At 35.5% G+C, this 22990-nt stretch overlaps 1 protein-coding gene across 1 annotated transcript; it reads right to left on the bottom strand.

The window, feature by feature from the left end:
• LOC107720580 (phosphatidylinositol transfer protein alpha isoform) lies at window positions 1–20842 on the bottom strand. Its single transcript, XM_016528304.1, has 12 exons — window positions 20649–20842; window positions 16157–16187; window positions 7643–7788; window positions 6298–6389; window positions 4390–4397; window positions 4075–4149; window positions 3886–3969; window positions 3735–3812; window positions 3480–3590; window positions 2592–2714; window positions 1908–1992; window positions 1–475 (listed from the first exon to the last, which is right to left on the bottom strand). Exons 1-11 carry the CDS (start codon window positions 20663–20665, stop codon window positions 1945–1947), a joined length of 813 nt encoding a protein of 270 aa, XP_016383790.1. The 5' UTR covers window positions 20666–20842; the 3' UTR covers window positions 1–475; window positions 1908–1944.
• Between the last annotated feature and the right edge of the window lie 2148 nt (window positions 20843–22990).

Raw genomic sequence — 22990 nt, 5'->3', positions numbered from 1 at the left:
AAAACAAGGAAAACCCGGCTTGGTCCACAAAAAAAAAAAAAATTTAGGAGGACAATTACTTAAAAACCCTGTTTATACATCTGTCACAATAATTTCACTGCCAATAGATATTCTGAATATATATGCACACAAATATCATCTGCTTTACATTAAACTCATCTTAAAACACAATTCTGCCGAGCTCCATTTATTAAGGTAATGATCTGACATCATAAATGACGAACTGCTGATCGTCCCTGTATTTGTTTAAGTAGGTAGACTTCATAAACTGGGCATGACGTTAGAACCGGTATAATAGCCTATTTAACTAGTCAATGTGCTCCACTGTCAGACTGAAAGGAGGATATGAAGGATGCTCAGGACAAACTGCACCAAAAGGGCTGGATGAAGGACTTTGATTATGATTAAAAAGACATGTTGCTTTGATTTGATTGAGGGGAGGGATGCTGCTGGTCTCCAGTAGTTCAGGTCTGATCTGAGAAAGACTCACAGGAAATGACATGACAGAGAGAGAGAACAAGAATATTCAATTACTTTAAAGGTTAAACTCCACAGTGATGATCAGAATAGATTACTAACCTGCTACTGATTGAATACTGTCCAGTACATACTGCCATTCAGTGGTTTTGGGTCAGTAAGATTATTTATTTTTTTATATACTTGTAGTCAGCAAGGATGCATTAAATAAGTAACAATAATGATTTTTAAAACGTTACAACAAACTATCTATTGATCAAAGAATCTTGAAAAAATGGTTTCAAATCCGCATATGTGACCCTGGACCACAAATCCAGTCATAAGGGTCAATTTCTCGAAATTGAGATTTATACATCATCTGAACGCTGAATAAATAAGCTTTCCATTGATGTATGGTTTGTTATGATAGGAAAATATTTGGCCGAGATACAACTATTTGAAAATCTGGAATCTGAGGGTGCAAAAAAAATCAAAATATTGAGAATATCACCTTTAAATTTGTCCAAATTAAGTTAGTCTTAAGTGTCAATTTTTCAATTATACATCATCTGAACGCTGAATAAATAAGCTTTCCATTGATGTATGGTTTGTTATGATAGGAAAATATTTGGCCGAGATACAACTATTTGAAAATCTGGAATCTGAGGGTGCAAAAAAAATCAAAATATTGAGAATATCACCTTTAAATTTGTCCAAATTAAGTTCTTAGCCATGCATATTACTAATCAAAAATTAAGTTTTGATATATTTACGGTAGGAAATTTACAAAATATATTAATGGAACATGATCTTTACTTACTTGACATAAATGAAAAATCAATCATTTTGACCCATACAATGTATTTTTGGCTATTGCTACAAATATACCCAAGCGACTTAAGACTGGTTTTGTGGTCCAGGGTCACATATTAGAATGATATCTGAAGGATCATGTGACACTGAAGACTGAGTCATGATGCTGAAAATTAAGCTTTACCATCACAGGAATAAATTATTAAATTTTAAAATACATTAAAATAGAAAACCGTTATTTAAAATGATAATAATATTCCATATTGCTGTTTTGACTATTATTGATCAAATAAATGCAAACTTGGTAAGCACAAGAGACTTCTTTCAAAAATACAAAAAAAACTTTGTCGCATGACCTTATGTTGCGAACAGTTGTGGTTATCAGCAGTTATCAACTTAAAAATACATTATTACATTTCTTTTTAAAATTATTTTCATTTTTGGCAGTCTGGCACTGAAAGTTCAAGTTTAGTATTCTATGCATACTGTACTCCCAACATAGTTAATGTGAATATGCTATCCCAAACATAGCCCATATATTGCATCCATATACTAGGAAATATATTTAAAAAAAAATAAAGTTCTCACTTGCTGTTTTAGATAAATGACGTTAGGGGGCGCTAAAGATTGTCAATTACCTTTATGAACAGCAGCATCCAGGAACACGTAGCAGCTTCAGTCTTCAAGAGCCACCATGCCTTTCACTGGATCCTTCACTCTCATCTGAAAGACAGCAAGAGAAAAACATGCATGTGTACATAAAGTGAATAGCTCCTTGTGGAAGAACAACAGGCTACAAATGTGATTCAAGAAGGACTTATCCTGATTTTTCCTATCCTCTGGGATTACAGATCACTTGTGGGAGTCAAGGAGGAGACACTGATTTCTGGGATAGTCCTGCAAAGTATGTGAAACTAGGGATGCCGCCAATACATGACGTCACTCATTCCCCGAACGGCACCTGAGAGCGCTGAACTGTGACCTGCTCCACTCTGCTGCCCCTTTTGTTCGCAGTGACTGGACCTCATTATGGGCTACATTCAATTATTCATCTGCCTTGATACACGTAATTGTCTTTGTGTGGTGGGAAAATTTGTGGCAGGCCGAAAGGCGACACTCAAAACACCAGACAAACACAAACAAAAACTCAATCTCGCAACAAATGAATTCAGCTGTTTGTAAATTCTACAAGAAAATATCTCGGAGCAATTCGTTTGTTTGGCTAACTGACTAAAATTGATCATTACCATATAAAGGCTGGTTCAAACTGAATAACAGAGATGAGGAATAATTTAAAGTGGACAAAGACAGGGTCATCTGACCTCATCCAGTTCCCTCCTGGTCTCTTCCTCCATTCTGCGGATGTCGTCCATGTTCAGCTCGATCCATTTATCAATCCAACAGAACAGCTGCCGGTGGAAATTAGTGAACAAGCGCTTCTCTTGCTGTTAAAGGGAGAAGGAGGTACAAAATTCATTTTGGAAGGTGAATTTTAAACTGATTTTATTTACATAAAATTGGAGGATGGAACTTAATTTTATCAGGGATTGGATGACATACAGTTTATATCAGTTAATGGTAACTAACTTTCTGATGGCATTTGTCTATGTGTAGAAAATAATAAAGTAAAACAAAAAAATAGAATTTAGTCAGACTTCAAACCATTTAAAATTTGGGGGTTGATAAGATTTCATGTATTTCAATATGTTTAAATGTATAATTTATTCCTGTGATGGCAAAGCCGAATTTTCCGCATCAATCACTCATCAATCACGGTGTCACATGATCCTTCAGAATATCTGAAGGAAGATTCTTCTGATTTAAGAAACATTTTTTTATTATTCTCAATGTTGAAAACAGCTGTGCTGCTTAATAATTATGTGGAAACAGTGTTACAATAATTTTTAGGATTCATTGATAAATATAAAGTTCACAAGACGATCATTCATTTAAAATATAAATCTTTTTTCCATATCACAACAAAATTATAAATGTCTTTACTGTCACTTTTGATCAATTGAATGTGAATAAATATATTAATTTATTTACAAAAAAAAATAAAGTTGGTAAACAACAGATTTTGTCCTCTCAGTAAACCTTTATATTGCGCAGATGAATCATAGACAATCAGTCCAGGAACATGCACTAAATATGGTCAAAAATTTGATTTGATGGTAACTTTAATAAACGGTTTAATCAATCACACTGACCTTTTGAATAAAGTTTTCCACTTTGTTTTGCAGGCCCCACCACTTGAACTTGACAGTAACCAGTTTGTAGGCACACATGTGTGGGCAGTCTGTCCTTTTAGGTAGCTCTTTCTACACACACCCAAAATCCATTAAGCATTTGGATATAATTTGCCATTAATAAGCTTCCCACTCATACATCAAGCATGCACTTACTACATTTACACAAATTTTATACAAGCACACAGCCATTAGAGGTGCTTTAAAATGTATCACCTTCCAATCCTGACCGAGCGGCCCTCTTCCAGTCTTTACAGACTTAAACTTAGTGGGGTCTTCATCTGGTTTATAGTCCTACACAGAGACAGCACTGATCGGATTAGAAAGTAACTGGAAAAGGCAGCTATTTTATCTAAGTAAAGCTCACCTTTGGCTCCACCTGACTGCGGTCTGCGATGTCTAGGTACACCACCTCCACCTTCTTCCAGGTGTCTGGGTCTAGCCCGTGAACCTGTAAAGAAGAACAGAACTATCATACTTGAGAACATAATTGTCAGGTTTGGCACAAAATTGTGGAGTTCACACACATATAATCTACTACTAGACCTATACTCACATTGTCCTGCTGTCCCATGTCGGGTTTGTGCCACGTCTCGATCTTGATGAGGAAGTTTTCTTTCATATACTCATTCTAAAAACACAGATAATCAATGAACAAACTGATAAACCATAACTGAAGGACAGACTCCGCAGTGACATACTGACATCTGTCCTCTCTCCTTTCACTCCAGCTAAAGTTACTGTCTCCTCTTTCAGTCAAACAGTGAGTGTTTGTATGAGTTTGTGCTGTACATCTACATGTTCAACATGTTTGTTCATTCATATGAATGAATATGACTTATTTGTGTACTTGCAAAGATTGTATACTTACAGTAATTACTGAAGGGTGATGCAGGACAGACAATGGGGGGGAAAGGAAAATAAAATGTGAATTAGATCATTTATGTTTAAGAATACATCAAATCTCATTTAAGACCATTTCTAATTTTATTTAATCTCATTTTAGCCCATATGTGACCCTGGACCACAAAACCAGTCTTAAGTCACTGGGCTATATGTAGCAATAGCCAAAAAAACATTGTGTGGGTCAAAATTATCTATTTTTCTTTTATGCCAAAAATCAGTAGGATATTAAGTAAAGATCATGTTCCATGAAGATATTTTGTAAATTTCCTACCTTAAATATATCAAAACTTAATTTTTGATTAGTAATATGCATTGCTAAGAACTTCATTTGGACAACTTTGAAGGCGATTTTCTCAGTATTTTGATTTTTTTGCACCCTCAGATTCCAGATTTTCAAATAGTTGTATCTCGGCCAAATATTGTCCTATCCTAACAAACCATACATCACTGGAAAGCTTATTTATTCAGCTTTCAGATGATTTATAAATCTCAATTTCAAAAAATTGACCCTTATGACTGGTTTTGTGGTCCAGGGTCACATATTAGTCTGGAAGTAAACATACTGAAATAATATCCATATACAAACTCAACATTAGTTCTAATCAGACCGTGAATCATTACTCATAAATTCTCATTATACAACGATAAGCTTTGTAGGTTTCATAGTCAAAATGGTGAGAAACAATAAATAAGCTCAGTAATTCTGTTCACTTCATGCAACTTAACTTGACATTAAATGCTTAAAGATGTTGTTTTACTCTAATGCTATTTTTGAGGAAAATGTCAGTGATTCTATGTTTGTAATTCAATATCTGAAAGCAGATTTACTTAAAATCAGCATGAAATGAAATGAAAATTCACCCTATCTATTTCTCAAATGCATGTTATTCATCTTATTGTGAACGATTCATCTATGCGTGCTTTATTATTGTTATCATTTAAATTTGACATTGTAATTTTTGATCAAAATGTCATAACTCAATCTCGACTCCAATGATTTAGTCTTTAGATGTTTATTAAACCCAGTCTCTCCACAATCAACCCCACAAACTCCACAAAATCGGCAACCGATGGATTATTTTATTTTTCAATAATCTGTTACACTCATATGTACACCACAATACAGAAGAAAATATCTATAAATACTTCCATTTTATTGCCACTTTTAAAATCTATTATTTATTAATTTTACAAGGTACAGTAAAATTAGGTTGCTAACTTTTGTAATTTGCAATGAATACAAAAAAATTCCATATTGACTCCTGAAACAGATGTTTGGACCTTTTCCTGTGAAGGAACTGTAGAACTGTAGAAGCTAGAGCTCTTGGCTCTTAATTGAATACCTCTAACGCACTACAATGTAACTGTATCTAGACACCCTGACTTGGACAAATAGTGGAAAACACATTTCTTTCTTCTAGCAGCTTGCTGACGGTTGGCCAATAATCTCAGACAAATCATTTTGTTATTCAATATTAATATTATTAAATCATTCAAAAATTCAATATAGCTCAATACTTGCCATATCAACTTTTTACATGTATTCAAAAACAAAACTGTAGACTTGTTTTAAGCACTGCAGTGAGATTTAGAAATATCTTGATAGCAGACTTTAGCGAATGGGGAGTCTGTCATCTATGCGGCTGTGAGAATGATGTGAAGGGAATGTGTCAATATAATCTCAGTTTCCTGTGCTGTAACTCCACTCCTGCTCAGCTCAAATAGTGAATTATTCAGTGCCCGCAAATGCAGTGACAGAAAAGAGACGGGGAGAAACAGATAAGAAGACATAATAATATGAAAGCAAGAGGAAGAAAGAGCACATGAGAAGAAATTTAGCTGTTAAGAGTGTGTGTGTGTGTGTGTGTGTTACCTGTGCGGCAGTATGGGTAGGCGTTCCAAGCTTTCTCATGAATGTTCAGTGCTGACGCTGGTGCAAGCATTCGTACAAATGACGGGACTTTACTGAAAAAGCAAAAATGCAAATGAGAAGTAGACTAATATTCTTAAAATACTTTCTCCAAAACTTTGTTTGTTTGAGCAATTTAACTAGTTAAATTAGCAACATAGCAACAGTGGCTCTGGTGTGAGTTTGGGGCGTGGCTATCTGTTTGTCTGACCAATAACCGACAAGGGAGGTATTTTGGAAATCTGTTTGAAAATATTCATTGTTTTTACATTTCTTTTGATTTAAATAACACACTATCACCTTAAAGGGTTAGTTCACCCAAAAATGAAAATTACCCCATGATCTACTCACCCTTAAGCCATCCTAGGTGTAGGCTATATGACCTCACAAGGCTCCGGGAGAGGGGGAATAAAGGCCTCCTGTAGCGAATCGATGCGTTTTTGTAAGAAACATATCCATATTTAAAATTTTATAAACCGTAATCTCTAACTTCCTCTAACTTTTAATCAAAACTTGCACTACGCCGACGTCCTATGTCATCTGCTGGAACGGCATTCTATTGTGAATGTGCGTATGACAGCTAGCGGAAGTTAGAGATTACTGTTTATAAAATTTTAAATATGGATATTTTTTTTACAAAAACGCATCGATTCGCTGCAGGAGGCCTTTATTCACCCCCTGGAACCGTGTGAGGCACTTTTTATTATGGATGGATGTGCTTTATTGGACTTCTTTTGGACTATTTTGGACTACTAAAACAACACCCACCCACTGTCATTATAAAGCTTGGAAGAGCCAGGACGTTTTCAAATATAACTGCGATTGGATTCGTCTGAAAAAAAGAAAGTCATGGGTGGCTTGAGGGTGAGTAAATTATGGGGTAATTTTCATTTTTGAGTGAACTACCACTTTAAAGCATTAGGTAACAGAAAATTAAGCAAATAAAGAAGTCAAGCACCAAAATGTCAGAACAGCATCATAAAACTACAGACAAGTAGTCCATATCATTCATATTCCGAGTGTTCTAAAGCATTTTGATAGTTTTCAGTGAGGAACTTACAACACAGCATTTTTATGGTGCTTTTTGTCATTATTTGAGATCAACTAAATTGTATGAAAAAAAAAAACCTGGACATTCTGCTGAACTTCTTTACTTGTGGAAGATAAAATGTACTGGTTTGGAACAACTTGAGGATATGTAAATGATGAACCTATTTTTAGTGCACTATTGTTTTTAAATTTTAACATTAATCTAGCACATTTTAATTAATACACTCATGTGTCTGTGGGTTTGTGTAAGTATGAGTACCTCTGCAGGTGGTAGATTTTGTGTGTGTACTGTCCCTTCTCTCCATCCTTCTCATAGGGTTCGTTCTTCAGGACCTCAACGCCCTCTCCTCCACCTGTCTCGTTCTTACTGGCCTCCGCTACGGAGTACAGCTGCCCGACCTGATACTGTGAGACACACAGAAATACATTTCACAATCTCAAACTTCTTAAGTGTGTTTGATCACTATTGTCTATTAATCCTGGGTTCTCTTGTGTCACTCTCTTTCTCTCTCTCTCTCTCTCTCCTTCCCTCTGTGTGTGTGTGTGTGTGTGTGTGTTTCCCTCCTCTTCTGCTAATCTATGCTGAATAAACAATGGCTTCTTTCATATCTTAATCACATATGTGACCCTGGATCATAAAACCAGTCTTAAAGGGGTGGTTCACTGTTTTTTTTCTAGGCTTGATTGTGTTTATGGGGTGCAGTCTAACATGTGTTAATGCTTTGTTTAAAAAAAAAACGCATTCTTTTTCACATAATTTACCTTTATTCCACACCGAAAACTTAATTTTTGATTAGTAATATGCATTGCTAAGAATTCATTTGGACAACTTTAAAGGCGATTTGCTCAATATTTTGATTTTTTTTTGCACCCTCAGATTCCAGATTTTCAAATAGTTGTATCTCGGCCAAATATTGTCCGATCCTAACAAACCATACATCAATGGAAAGCTCATTTATTCGAAAAATTGACCCTTATGACTGGTTTTGTGTTCCAGGGTCACATATAATCCTGTAGAGAATATAGTTAGAATATAAACAGACACACCATACACAGTAAACACTGCAAAAAGACGCATAAGCACTGACACATGCACAAGGACATTTTAGTGCATCACATTCATAATAGGGGAATGTGAGATGCGGTCTGCATTGAATGTTGCAATTAAAAAAAAAACAAAAGGAAAGGAAAGAGAAGTCTTACTAAGGGAACAGTTTAGTCTGATTCCTGAACAAATTACTCGTATGAAATTGTTCTTTTTATTGAATCCATACAGTGTGAAACAGTGCAGTCCTGATCTAATGACCCCTTTGAGCTGGTTTTTAATGAATAGTTCAAAGATTTCAGTTAGCGGTTTGAATCTATCAAATCCTACACTGAACTGTTGGAAAATGAATCAACATCTAACTCACTTTCTGACCGGCAAATTATCAATTTTAGGGATGCCTGTATTGAAATGAAACACATTTTGTGTTACTATTGTATCATTAGCCTAATGAGTGATTTTCCATATCACAACATGTTAAAGTTCAAATTATAATCTACTAATAATGACAATAATTTTCCATTTAAAAGGAGGATCTGCAAACTAAGGATGCAAAAGTGGACATTTAGACTTTGCTAAAGCAATTTAGATTTTCTTATAACCCTACAATAATCAAGCATATTAATTATAAAAATAAAAAATATATTTAAAAAAACATTCACAATATACATATTTGAATGGGCATGACAATATAAAAAGAGAAAACCTGCAGATATTGTTGAGTCTTATGTTGTACCAAAAAGGGTGTTTTCTCAGCGACGCAATAGAAGAATCATTTTTTAGAAGAACATAGTTCTTCATGGAAGTTGGAACCATCAATGCCAGTAAAGAACCTTTTTTTAAGCACGCAGATCGAGTGTGTTAGACTAAGAGATTTAGTGTCCTGACACACGTTCACTGTCAGCAGCCTCTACTCAGAGTCTAAGCTGAGCCAGCAGCAAAAACTCAAGCTAAAACACCTCCAGAATCTTACCTAGAAACAGCCCGACTGTTTAAATGTGGTAATTCATCCCTAAACACACCATCCATCACGCATAAGCATTTGTGTGTGTGTGTGTGTGTGTGTGTGAGAGAAAGAGAGAGAACAGAGGAAAGAAAATGACGACACAAAGCAGACTGCCTATTTATACCAGTTGGCACCAGAGAATGACAGATAGAGGAGAAAAGGGGAGAAAAAGAAAGAGAGGGAGGAGAGTGCGGTGACACACTCCATTGCATAGATAGATACATATATACATACAGACATAGATGGATACATATATACATAGATATATAGATGATGGATGGATGGATTTCATGCCTCCTGTGTAGTGTGGGGACTATGTGTATGGTTCTGTATCTACATGCAGTGTCATCATTCCTCTGCCAATCAGAGAGTTCCCTCTGTCCTCTCAGCCAATCAGAGGCCAGTAGCAGAATGCGTCACTTTGCAGCACTCTATGAAAATCCAACCTATATCACACATTTTCATCCCACTCTCTCTGCAGTCCACACACACACACAGCATCAGACAGGGTTTCGTCTGCAGTGGGTGTGCTATTTTTTTGTATCAGTGTGCCATATATCCATTTTTAAAGTGACACTGCATAAAACTGTAATCTTTTTGAATGAGCAGCATGTGATGTGTAGTATGGTTAAACCCTGATTATAGTTCACTGATGGTGATGGACAGCCTAAAAGATGTGAGCTCAGACTAATCGACAGGCTAACAGAGGATGTCTCACGCGCAGAGCCTGTCTACAATGACAGACAGCTTGTGGTGTTTGTGTGTGTGCGTGTGTGTGTATAATTATAAACAGGAAGAGGAAGAAGGGTAGAAATAAGGGAGTGTCATAAAGGGGGCATAAACTGCCCAGCTGCCCTTAAGCAAGTAAGCTTTCTTAATCCATCATTCCCTGCTGAATGAATGGACTCCAGGAATAGCATTTTGCCCTCTTGATTTAAACAACATCCACCAAATAAAATGTGTCTTTAAGGCTCCTGAAAGCAGATGAAGGATCAGGGCTTTAATTCATGTGAGCTTATCTGACAAGAGCTGCTCTCTGCTTTCAGTGCTCAAAAGAAAGTCGATTGTCATTATTTATTCGTATCTGCAAGCATTAAGACGAATGACCAGTGGTGATTCTGGGAACTGTATGAAAATGGGAGGCACAGAGGGCCAACATTTTCAATGAGGGGAATTAACATCATATCATAATTCCATGTTTTTAAAATATGGATTCCAGATTTCATCCTTGTTGTTTTCTCCTCAAGTAATCTAAGAAACATTAGTCAACAATATGTTGACTAAATGTTAAATAAAATATTTTTAATTTAAATGCCTTCATAGGGGTATACAAACAAAATAAGATAAGTGACTGTCTTTGTGTGAGTTTGAATCATTCAGTCAAAAGATTGATTCAAAACTTTAATTCATTCAGCAATGAAAAAAGTGAGTGAGTCATTGAATCATTCAATTAACCGATTCATTTTAAAATTCATTCAGGAACGAAACACACTACTACGTGTTGCTCTGAGATGCGCAATGCTTCTGCTTTGACTTTGTTTGGGACTGTTACACTGGTGTATAAGTAACTGACAATATTGTGCCTACACAGCAAAAAAGCCAGTGTACAATTAACTCAATTTGAGTCAAATTTAACACTCCTGAAATGTTTATATGACTTCCTCTATTTTGGAGTTAAAATAACATTTTTGAAAGTGTGAAATATGTACTTTAGTCACAGAGTACATTTTAACACTGTAAGAGTTTATTCGTAAATCCAGCAGATGTGTCACACAAAATGTTTTCACATTCAGTGTTTTCAATACATGTAAAGAACATGTTCTTACAACAATTAAAACATCATAATGTCAAAGCAAATCAGCGCAAAGGCACAAAATACATATTCTTATTTGGTCCATATGTAGTGTCATGAAACCCCCCCTGTTTCAGCACTGGTCTTTCACACCTTAGATCTGAAGAAGACTCCAGAAATGGGCATGTAAGGCTGTGGAAAAGTGGGAGTGTAGAGGGTGGGAAGAGGGGAGAAATCAACCAATAAAACACAAACCTACAACACACTCAATATACAGACAAATGAATATTAAAATATCTTTAAAACAGAAAGAATAAAGGCAGTTACTTTTTGTTTATTCTTTGAATTTTCGGTCTAAAAGTTACTCAATCCACTTTATTTTAATGTAAGAGAAGTTGCAGACCTTTTCAACTACAATGTGCAAGGCTTCTTGTGTCAGACGATTCCAGTTGTTTTTGGTGTACAATAATATAGTTAAGTAATGTTTATTATCATATTATTTTATTTTCATAATCATAAAGGTTTACTGCACTGTTAATCTAATTAACGGCTAAGTCTTGAATGAAATCTTAAGCATTGACAGGAAATAGCTTACTTCCACATTGAAATGAAAGTATTGGCTTCTTTTTATTGAATCAATATAATTACAGTCTTGCTGAAATGACGACACTCTTGCTCATGTGATATTGCTTAACTATAGGCTTATAAGAATACTTCATAGTTTATACAGCATTTAAAAATACTGCAGTGAAACTATACTTTTAAAGATCTACATATTTAAAGTATCAAAGTAAACCTCTATGAATTATAGATCAACCTTTATAAATGAAGTGGCTTCCCTTAAATGTCAATTTTCCAGGAATGGGCACTAAAGCAGCCAATCATATTTTATCTGCGATCTCTTTATGCTAATGACAGTGTTTCAACAATAAGGATCATTACTCTGAAAATACACTAATCAATGAAAATGATGAAGAAATAATGAAACTAGGTATGTTCACCCACCCTTGGTTCATTCAACTCAATTTAAATCTAATCTGGTCAACATCCATTTAATTGTGCAGTCTTAATGAATGCAATGCAATGCAAAATCTCCTTTTTAACCTTTTAAACTCCCACTGGGTGCTAGGAGAAGACTCTGACCTGACAGGAAGGACTTACATTAAAATGTCTCGTCCCAGACATATTTTATGTGACAGAACTGATTAGACTATTATCCAAATGGATTTTGGCTGGCAGTACTTTTTTGGAGAATATGCTGAGGTATGTAAAAATGAGTGCAGATGAAAAGAGGGGCCTCACAAGGTGGAAGCAGCCTTTTAATTTGCATAATCCGGCCCAGATAAGGGTTTGTCCCTCAGGGCAGATCCCACATGCTCATGTCGGTCCAAAGTTACTAGGAAATTACTAGGATATTATTTATAGAAACATGAACAGCTGGAGTCAGGTAGTCTGGCAGCTGAGGTGATTTATGTGATCAGATGGTTAATCATGTGACTGGATCTTAAAAGGAATAGTTTATTAATAGCTGGAATAGTTGAAATTTGCTGAAAATGTACCCACAGGCCATTACTTGCTCACCAGTGGATGGTGAATGGGTGCCAACATGACTCCAGTCCATTATTAATGTCTTGTGAAGTAAAAAGCTGCATGTTTGTAAGAAACAAATCTATTGAATCATTTTAACTTTAAACCGATGCTTCTGTCCATAATTCATAGTAATGCTTCCTCCAGTGAAAAAGTTTTTTCGCTACTCCTCCTTCATAATTTGCCCACTTTTTACAAAAATTGGCTCAGATGATCTTCAGACTGAGCTGCACAGAAATGACTGAACAGAATTTTGATATTCATCTTTGTTCAAAAGTTATGGTGTTACGAACTTAACATTGTTGACCCAAAATTGGTTCAGAGGCTGTATCTCGGACAAACTTTGATCAATTGAAATGAAACTTGGTACACTTTATCAACACCATGATCTGAGGGTCCATGCCAAAGTTGGGAACAGCACCACTTATGGGTCGTGAAATACCAAAAATGTATATTTTTGCTTATAACTTTTGAATGATTGTGGATTCCTTGGGTCATGCCGAATCCAAGGATAACAAATTTTGCCAGAATGAGATGAACTGCTTGTCTGCTGTTTTGAAATTTGTCATAAATTGCAATATCTTTTGAACAATTTTACGTTTCGGCACAAAAATTGGTAGGGATCATCGATATCATGTCCTGAAGGTACCTAAGAAGTTTGAAGACAACGCCACCTAGTCTTCCAGAGATATAAGGATTTTAGCAAAAAAAAATTTTTATAACTTTTAAAAGCATTGTCCTAATTTTGTTTTCTCTGTGTTAATACATTCCTTGGCTTATGCCGAGTCTGATGATATCTCAGTTTTCAACATTTTGTTTGTCTGCCATTTTTGAAGTAAATGAAAAACTGTTTTTTCACTACCCCTCCTATAAATTGTCCAATTCTGTTCAAAAATCTGATCAGATAATCTTTGGACCGAGCCACATAGACATGACTGAACAGATTTGTGATATTCCCTACCGTTCCTGAGAAATAACTCTCCAAGGTTGACTGTGCTTTAGGGCTGCACGATTAATCGAATGCGATTATCATGCGCATTTTGTTAAAAAAGCCGGTTCTGTAATCAGCAGGAAATCATCATCACGTGCTTTCAGATGGAGCAGAATTTACTACACATAGCCGTAGTTCACTGACAAGTTACGCAAGTGTTTATTATTCACGTTGAATCAATGAAAGCAGTTTAATCTTCTGTTTATTCAGCTGCAGCGATAGGCATTTTCTGGGTTTCTTCTGCGAGGCGTATTTGGAGTTTCAGCGCGACAGCGCCCTCTGGCCTTTGGATGGAGATTTACTGCTGATCACAGAACCGTGCTTCACTGAAAGATACGCATGACAATCGCAGCTTCTGTCGAATCGCGATCTCGATTCCATTTCGATTTATCGTGCAGCCCTACTGTGCTTATTAGTTAGTTAGCTTAGAGTGGTAATTTGTTAAAGTGCTAATCAGTTGCCATTCTATATAATGTGACTCTTCAGCTATCAGATTAACCGAAAATATGTTAGTATAATAACGTATTTTAGCATGCTAATCTGGTCAACATGCTAAGTATTGCTTTTATGTTATCATTCTACACTGAAAGCTCTTCTCAGCAGCCTGATGACTGTGCACTGAGTGACACACTCTGCTGAGCCACAGGCCCCGAACCTTCCAGGTTGTGGGTTCGAATCCAGTGTAGCACATAACATGTGGCACACTTACAAAATCTTGAGAGTGTTTTGTGCTTTTGAGATGCATATTTTGGAGCCTTTGACTGTTCAATGTGATGTGCTTTGATGAGTTTGCTGTGATTATTATTCTGGCTGTACATGCTGTGCTTAGCCCCGAATTGCTGCTTGCAGCTATATTCATGAATTTGTTTCTTGCAAACACGCAGCTTTTCACTTCACAAGATGATATTTGGTTGACTGGAGTGGTGTGGATTATTGTGATGTTTTTATCAGCTGTTTGGACTCTCATTTTGGCAGCACTCATTCACTGCAGAGGATCCATTAGTGAGCAAGTAATGCTACATTTCTCCAAATCTCTGGCAAATCTGTTTAATTTTGGGGTGAACTATTCCTTTAAAGCTGCAGTATGTAATATTTGCAAAACTTGACAAAACAACAAATTCCAACCGTCAGTCATTGTTCAGGCAAAAAGCACACTTGGTGAATAAAGCATATTCTGATTCTGATTTGTGGTTAGAAATTACACACTGCACCATTAATGCTCCGAATAAACTGATAATCTTGGCAGTTGTCACTTCCCCATTTTGCCACCTCAAAAGCATAAATGTGAAAGTCTAAATTTTGTTTATTTACAGATCAGCAAGTGCTTGAGCTTAGACAACAAGAAAAGCTGAGAGAAAGAGAAGCAGAAGGAGGTGGTATCAGGTAACTCGTTAGATATTCACGACCAGGTCACTGAATAGAATGACACGCTAGAGGATCATGGGAAATGAGGAGACTGGGAGACACAGGGAATGCTCAGTCTGAATGGGGCCAGAGGAAAGAATGAGAGCCAGAGAGGAAGCAAAGATGTGAGAACTGCTGACAAGGCCAAAAGCACAGCTATTAATATTGGCGCATAGTGAGACAAATGATGCATTACTGTTTCCGCACGGGCTGTATGGGATCAAACAGCATGAGAGGAGAAAGATTCATCCTCTTGCTGAGATAACTGAGTCATAAGTGACTGAATGACAGAGTGGTGTGCAGATCTATGGCTTAGTGCACATGGAGAGCATCACGAAATTACATCGTGACTCCTCTGCTGTCAAAACCAGCTAAGACTGAGTCATCCGAAGTCAACACATGCAAATCAGCGATTGACACCGCACACACACATACCAAAACAATTTTTGGATTCAGTGTCATTACCAGCGTTCACAAGCACATGAGGAGACTGGGAGACACAGGGAATGCTCAGTCTGAATGGGGCCAGAGGAAAGAATGAGAGCCAGAGAGGAAGCAAAGATGTGAGAACTGCTGACAAGGCCAAAAGCACAGCTATTAATATTGGCGCATAGTGAGACAAATGATGCATTACTGTTTCCGCACGGGCTGTATGGGATCAAACAGCATGAGAGGAGAAAGATTCATCCTCTTGCTGAGATAACTGAGTCATAAGTGACTGAATGACAGAGTGGTGTGCAGATCTATGGCTTAGTGCACATGGAGAGCATCACGAAATTACATCGTGACTCCTCTGCTGTCAAAACCAGCTAAGACTGAGTCATCCGAAGTCAACACATGCAAATCAGCGATTGACACCGCACACACACATACCAAAACAATTTTTGGATTCAGTGTCATTACCAGCGTTCACAAGCACACACACACACACACTCAATTTACACTTACCTCCTCCACAGAAATCGGTAGGATCACTCGACTGCAAGAGAACAAGAAAAACAAATTATTTAAAATCTACCAATAATAAAATCATTATTGCTATTACCATCATGTTTCGAAAACTCCACAAATGAATAGGATTTTTCTTCAGCCACTATTTTGACAATTTCATAAAATATAACCACAACATACAAATGCCAAGGAATTGCCAAGGAAAATTTATTTTTTTTAATGGCTGCATTTATTTAATAAAATACAGTAAAAACAGTGATATTGTGAAATAGCATTACAAATTTTAAATATCTAAATATATGTTTTCTGTTTTAATATATTTTCAATTGTAATTTATTATTGTTTATTACTGTTAATTAATTATTAATTTAATATTTTTGTGAAAACCATGTTCTTTCCCAAGGATTCTTAGATGAATAGAAAAATTAAAAGACCAGCATTTATTTGAAATAGAAATTTTGTAACATTATATTTTTTATGGTTATGTTTGATCAACTTAACGTGCCCTTGCTGAATAAAAGTATAAATTTTTTTTACAAAACCTTAATGACCTTAACCTTTTGAACAGTATGCATATATTTTAATATAAAATATGTACTGTATATAAAATATATATATATATATATATATATATATATATACTATATTTTTAAACCAGCATAAGTAACCTAAAATATAAACTAAATATAACTTAAATATAAAGTCACTTTTTCATTAGATTTTTGAAAATTTATTTAATCACCAAGATTAGAAGAATTTTTCAGTGCACAGTGGCCAGCAGTGTTTGGGAAACTGCTTCTAATGTTACATACCCTCTGTTTCAAAGCAACTTTGTTGATGTTTTTCCACAGTCATTTTCAGCTCATCTCATATTCCTAATAAACCATAACTTACAGCACTTACAAAAGTGATAGAGAAACTATAACGCAATCTCTGCATCAAGACCTGCTTGGCTTTGTCTCTTCAAGACCTTATATTTAGTGGCTTGAAGTATCAGAATACAAAATGAATCTGTTCATATTAGCAAACCTATAAAAGCTATTCCTTGTCAAGCACATCTATGATATATGTGTACTGTTTCTAGATGGTAGTTGGCAGCGTACCAAACTCTGTGGAGCTTGCATATATAATCAATACTTCTCAGGAGTAAGACAACACCACTACTGCGCTCCATTCCAGCACAGCTCTCTCATTATCTGCCTTATGACATGAACACACACACACACCTCAGGACTGTCTACATCTGACTTATGAGGGCTTCTCTGACATGAAGCATGAGCTTGTCAGAAAGTCAAGGACCAGGTTCACTTTTAATGTCTGACAAGATCATTGACAAAGAAGTCCATACTTTAATGAGAGTAAGTGGTTAGGATAGTTCTGATATTTTTACTAGAAAACAAGTCAAAAATACTGATTATGAACATGATTTTGCACTATATAGTCCTTTTGCGCATGAGGGAATTTCTGTCCTAGCCATATATCAGATGCTTCATAAACTCAGTGGGAAGTTTCACCATTTATCAACAAACGCCATGGTCGCACAAGTGTGTTTTACTGTTTGCTGTTAGCATCTGCTAATAGCAGGAGTCACCTTGCCCTCCTGAGTGCTGCCTGCTGAGTGTCCTGAACAGGGACTATCGGTCACCATGCTGGATTTGGTGTCTCATGTCCTCTGCCTCCATGACACCCAGGCTACTTTCTGCATTATAAATGCCTTTGGCTGGCTGCATGGCTGCATTTTGCTGTATACTTATTGTTTTCGGTAACGAGACAATCAAGTTTACAAATAGATTGTGAAATTCAATATTCAGCTGAAAGGTCAGCGTCGCTATTTTACTAAATATGTGAAAAAAACTGCATCCGTCTAGAGATTAAGTCATCATAATGTGACATTTTACATATGATGTTTAATGTTTTTGTGATTTTCTTTTTTTTTTTATATGAAGGTTGCATTTTTTTTTTTTACTTTTCTACTGTTTTATTTATAGATTTTACGTTACCCTTGTCCTAAAGCCAGACTTTTAATTTCTGCAATTAAATAATCATAAACCATTTCAATATTTATTGTGAAAAATATTTTTACACAAATTACAATTGTCCCACAATTGTCATAATTTTTTTTTTTTTTTTTTTACAAGTTAGTGTATTGTTTACCAATGCGACAACAGTGTCAGTAAAAATGTAATATGAGACATGATGTGTGAAGAAAACTAAGAAAAATTCAGGTAAATATAAAGATAATTTTATAAATGAAACTTTCAATCACACTATAATTTTGTTGAATAACACCAAAAGTGTACAAATATTATTTAATTGTGTGTATTTAGGATACATAAAATGTAGCTATCAAATTAGTTGGCCATTTTATTCCAAAAATATTTAACATTTCATTTTCAGGAAAAAAAAAAAGACAAAATGACAGAATTGTTATTGTTAGTGAGACAAATGAAATAAACTAGCTAGCTAGAGATTATTTTCTTAAATTCCACAGGCCAGAAGTGCGTTTAAGATACACCCGTAAAGATTGTAAAATTAAAATGACATTGAGGCAAGTGTGACTAAAATGGTCTTTATGGCAATTAAGATATGCAAGAGACCCATCAGACATTGTGTCTGGATCCTGGATGTGCACTACATCACAGGAAAGTGTCACCAGAGCAGTGAGAACGAGACACACAGAACAAGAGGTCACTGCTTTAGCTCACAAAAAAGTAGACCACTGATGTCTAATAAAAGCACAAAAATGTAGACAGTTTAATGCATAATGTCCAAGGATTTTTGATTATAAATATCAAGTTTTAAGTTTTTATATCAATCTCAATCACTACCATTTTTAAACACCCTTTTACCTTCACTAATTTAAATAATATGTAATAATTAAATAAACATGACACCTGGAGTTTAATCTTAATTAAATAGCCTGTCCTACAACTTATCAAAACTGAAACTTAAACCACATTTCAATTCCCATTAAAGGTCTAATTCTTTACCCAAGGGTATTTTTAGTGTTGAAAGTTATTTTTAATGCGTTAGTGAAAGCACAAAGTACCATGAACAGCAAACCCTGAGGGACCTGAGGTGTACAAGCATCCACTTTAGAGCCAAGACAACCTGATCCTCTTAAAAACGTGCCATTTGTTTATTGCAGTAGGCTAGTTTGAAGTAGTATGAAGATAACATGTTTTTGTTTAAAGTCTTAAACTACATATGCTGCATAACGGACACCTCGTTCTCTGCGGAACCCTCTCCGTTCCTTAAAATCTCCATGACGTGGCTGAAAGTGACGTCAGAGAGATACGTATGACACATGATAGCGGCGCGTCCTTATTACACGCTTCGCGTTGAAGAGATTCAGCTCGTGGCTGACTCATTCAGAAGACGTGTGTGCGCGCGACAGCGGAATATAAGAGAAAGAGGTATTGTTGAAGGACAAATGAGGAAAACATGATGGTTTGCCTGTTAACTGGTGTCCCAGCCTAACCAGACGAAAGTCATATATGATGTATGTTTCACTTTATTAGAGTGGTTTTACACCTTATCGCTAGTGTTTGTTGAAAACGTTCTTGCCATAGTTTCACGATAGGGGCGCCAAAAAACGATTTGTGTTGCTAACCGATCAGGCTCCTTGCAAATTACTAACAGAAATTATTTTAAAAGTAATAAAAAAACTAATACCAAAACCCCATCTAAATCAAATAAACATATCAGGCTGGTATTTTTTCCACCAAGGACGTCAGAAAATATTCTGAATTAGGCTATATATTATCTGCACTGTTTGGAGATGAATAGAAAGCCTCATATGGTTTCATTGACCTTTCTGACGGTGCCTTGTGTGTTTGTGGGCAAAGAAAGGTTATTAATATTTCAAAGGTGACTGGCGGGGGGAGGTTTGGAGTATATTATCAAGTTATAGTTAGTCGCGCGGTTCAATGAAACGTGCGCAAGGTGAACGGATCCAGTTGTTCTGAAAAGCGCGGACGGTTTAATGAAAATGTGAATATAGCAATCTCATGGCCGCATGGTAATGAATGAACGGGATGTTTCTGAAAGTATTAGTATAAATACACAGGCGCCATTTAATATCGGAACGCGGTGTGCTCAATTCGGTCCGTTTCACCTTCACGAGCGTATCAATAACACAATGTAGAGACAATTAAACTCGGTTGATGAGATATCTGTGCCAAAACATCCACTCAGAGGCGTTTAATTGACTGAAAAATATTTATATTCAGAGGTAACGTTATAATTGCACCACAGGCACGTTTTTAAACACACACGAAGTGTACTGTAGGCGAAGGTAAATTGATAAATATGCGCCAAAGCCGTTTGTATATTAAATACCTGAAAAATATTTACGATCAAGGGCTTTAAATGTGAACTGTCAGAAAGTCAAGTTTACAATGTCGCCATGGCCTTTGGTACCTGCGCTGCATGGACAGTCAGAGGATGCTCCCATCACAATCAGATCAATAAATAACGCTGCACTTACAATTCTTTAATCAGCATTTTCTCCGGTGCTTTATGCCTTCCAAAGATAACGTGCTTTTGCACCTGGATGAAGCCAAATAGGTGTCGAGTCCTGCGTTAGTCCCGGTGTCTCGGTCTACCCCACCTCACCCGCTTCTATGTCATTCTAGGGACCGTTTTTCTATTTCCCACAGATTCACTTCCTGATCAGGGCCGAGGGGGGCGTTAACGACAACCCCTGCTGCTGTGACATAGAAGTGGTGACGTCATGGATGATGTTGATAGTGGTCAGACTTGATGCTTTATTTATTTTTTTTAATAATTAAATAAAAACGGGGACGAGCGTCGATGGATGGTCGGAGGTGGTCGTTAACGACAAGCGCTGATGCTGTGACATAGGAGGGGTGACGTCATGGATGATGTTTTAATGCTTTATTTAAAAAAAAAACACATTTTAAAAACGGAGAGGTGGTCGCTTGTGTGATGTAACAGCTGGTGGTCGCATAGCTCTCTGTATATCAGTCAAATTACAATCTGTCACAAATTATGTAACGACAAACTGGTGCAGACTATTTATAGCACATCTGGAGACAGATCCCACCATCCGATTATTTTCATGTAGTTATAGTATGATCTGCCCTCCATCAAAGCGTTTCTCAAAGCACATTAAATACAGTGTCTCCCATTCACACGGTTTATTTAAATATTTCAAAACCAGATGTATTTGTGCAGTAGACTAGAAATCTAATTATGTATAGAACATTTTTCATATGATTTCTAATTAAGAGTCCGCTTACAATTTTTTTAATGTTTTCATTTATAAAGACTAAAATAAGTGTGATATTACAACGAAAATATTGACATTAAATAAATATTTAAAATTTAAATGAAATAATTAACTTGTTATTGCTTGTACTAAACTCAAAATAAAATATTATCTATTTTTTCCCCAAAACTATGCAGATTTGTTTACTGTAAAGCCTGTTAATTAATCACAATTATTCTTATGATTTCTGTTATTAGAAAACAAACTGTTATCAGAACAAAACTGTTGTGTTGTTTTGATTTGTTATACGGTGTTAGATAAATAGTGTGACATTACAAATGAAGTATTCAGATTAAATAATATTTTAAGTAATTAAAATAACTAGCCTAAATAATTTTAATGTAATTAATTGCTCATTGTAGCAAAGTGAAAAAAAGAAGTAATTTTTTTCCTACAACACTATGCAGATTTGTTTTCATTTGTTACTGTTAAAAACTAGGCCTGTCTATGAAATAATTACGTTCTCACGATTTCCATTATTAGAAAAGAAACTTATATCTTAAAAATGTAAAAATTTGTTTTGGTTTTGTATTTTTCTGGTAATATCAGATGACTAACAATTTCATAAGGAAAAAACAACTGAATGTTTTTCTTAATTGATTATGCTTTTAAAAAAGATATTTAATCCTACAATGAATGTAATAGAAACTATTATAATGTTTTCACAGTAAAAACAATACATGACAAAAATGAGCAATAATTACAAATTTTATTGAATATGTAGTCCTCAACAGTAATGTCATATAGAACAACACATGAAGGTTTTTAAAAAAAATTTGTTATACGGTGTTAGATAAATAGTGTGACATTACAAATGAAGTATTCAGATTAAATAATATTTTAAGTAATTAAAATAACTAGCCTAAATAATTTTAATGTAATTAATTGCTCATTGTAGCAAAGTGAAAAAAAGAAGTAATTTTTTTCCTACAACACTATGCAGATTTGTTTTCATTTGTTACTGTTAAAAACTAGGCCTGTCTATGAAATAATTACGTTCTCACGATTTCCATTATTAGAAAAGAAACTTATATCTTAAAAATGTAAAAATTTGTTTTGGTTTTGTATTTTTCTGGTAATATCAGATGACTAACAATTTCATAAGGAAAAAACAACTGAATGTTTTTCTTAATTGATTATGCTTTTAAAAAAGATATTTAATCCTACAATGAATGTAATAGAAACTATTATAATGTTTTCACAGTAAAAACAATACATGACAAAAATGAGCAATAATTACAAATTTTATTGAATATGTAGTCCTCAACAGTAATGTCATATAGAACAACACATGAAGGTTTTTAAAAAAACAAACAAACAGCCACTGAAACACTGAGATGTAAGTTCATATAAAAACCTTTGCAAATAAGGCTGCATTGTCCATATGGTCCATTAGATTTTATAGAAATAAATACATTACACACAACACCAAAACATTTCCACAGTATCCGTGGCTCCAGTCCTCCCATCAGCTATCATCAGCATCGCTAACTTCACTGTAAACCGCACAAAAGGCACATTTGTGAGTTAAGTTGTGC

The sequence above is a fragment of the Sinocyclocheilus rhinocerous genome, unplaced genomic scaffold (assembly GCF_001515625.1).
Source record: "Sinocyclocheilus rhinocerous isolate Xijiao unplaced genomic scaffold, SAMN03320098_v1.1 scaffold603, whole genome shotgun sequence".
Lineage (NCBI taxonomy): Eukaryota > Metazoa > Chordata > Actinopteri > Cypriniformes > Cyprinidae > Sinocyclocheilus > Sinocyclocheilus rhinocerous.
Note: the sequence above shows the minus strand (reverse complement) of the source record. Positions and strands in the feature narration are given on the sequence as shown.

Bases quoted from the DNA above. Each gene is read 5' to 3' on its own strand.
- LOC107720580 (XM_016528304.1), bottom strand. The intron at 3,813-3,885 runs GTGAGCTTTACT...GTCTCTGTGTAG, and splicing joins GCAGTCAGGTGGAGCCAAAG to GACTATAAACCAGATGAAGA. The intron at 1,993-2,591 runs GTCAGATGACCC...GCTGTCTTTCAG, and splicing joins CCAGGAGGGAACTGGATGAG to ATGAGAGTGAAGGATCCAGT.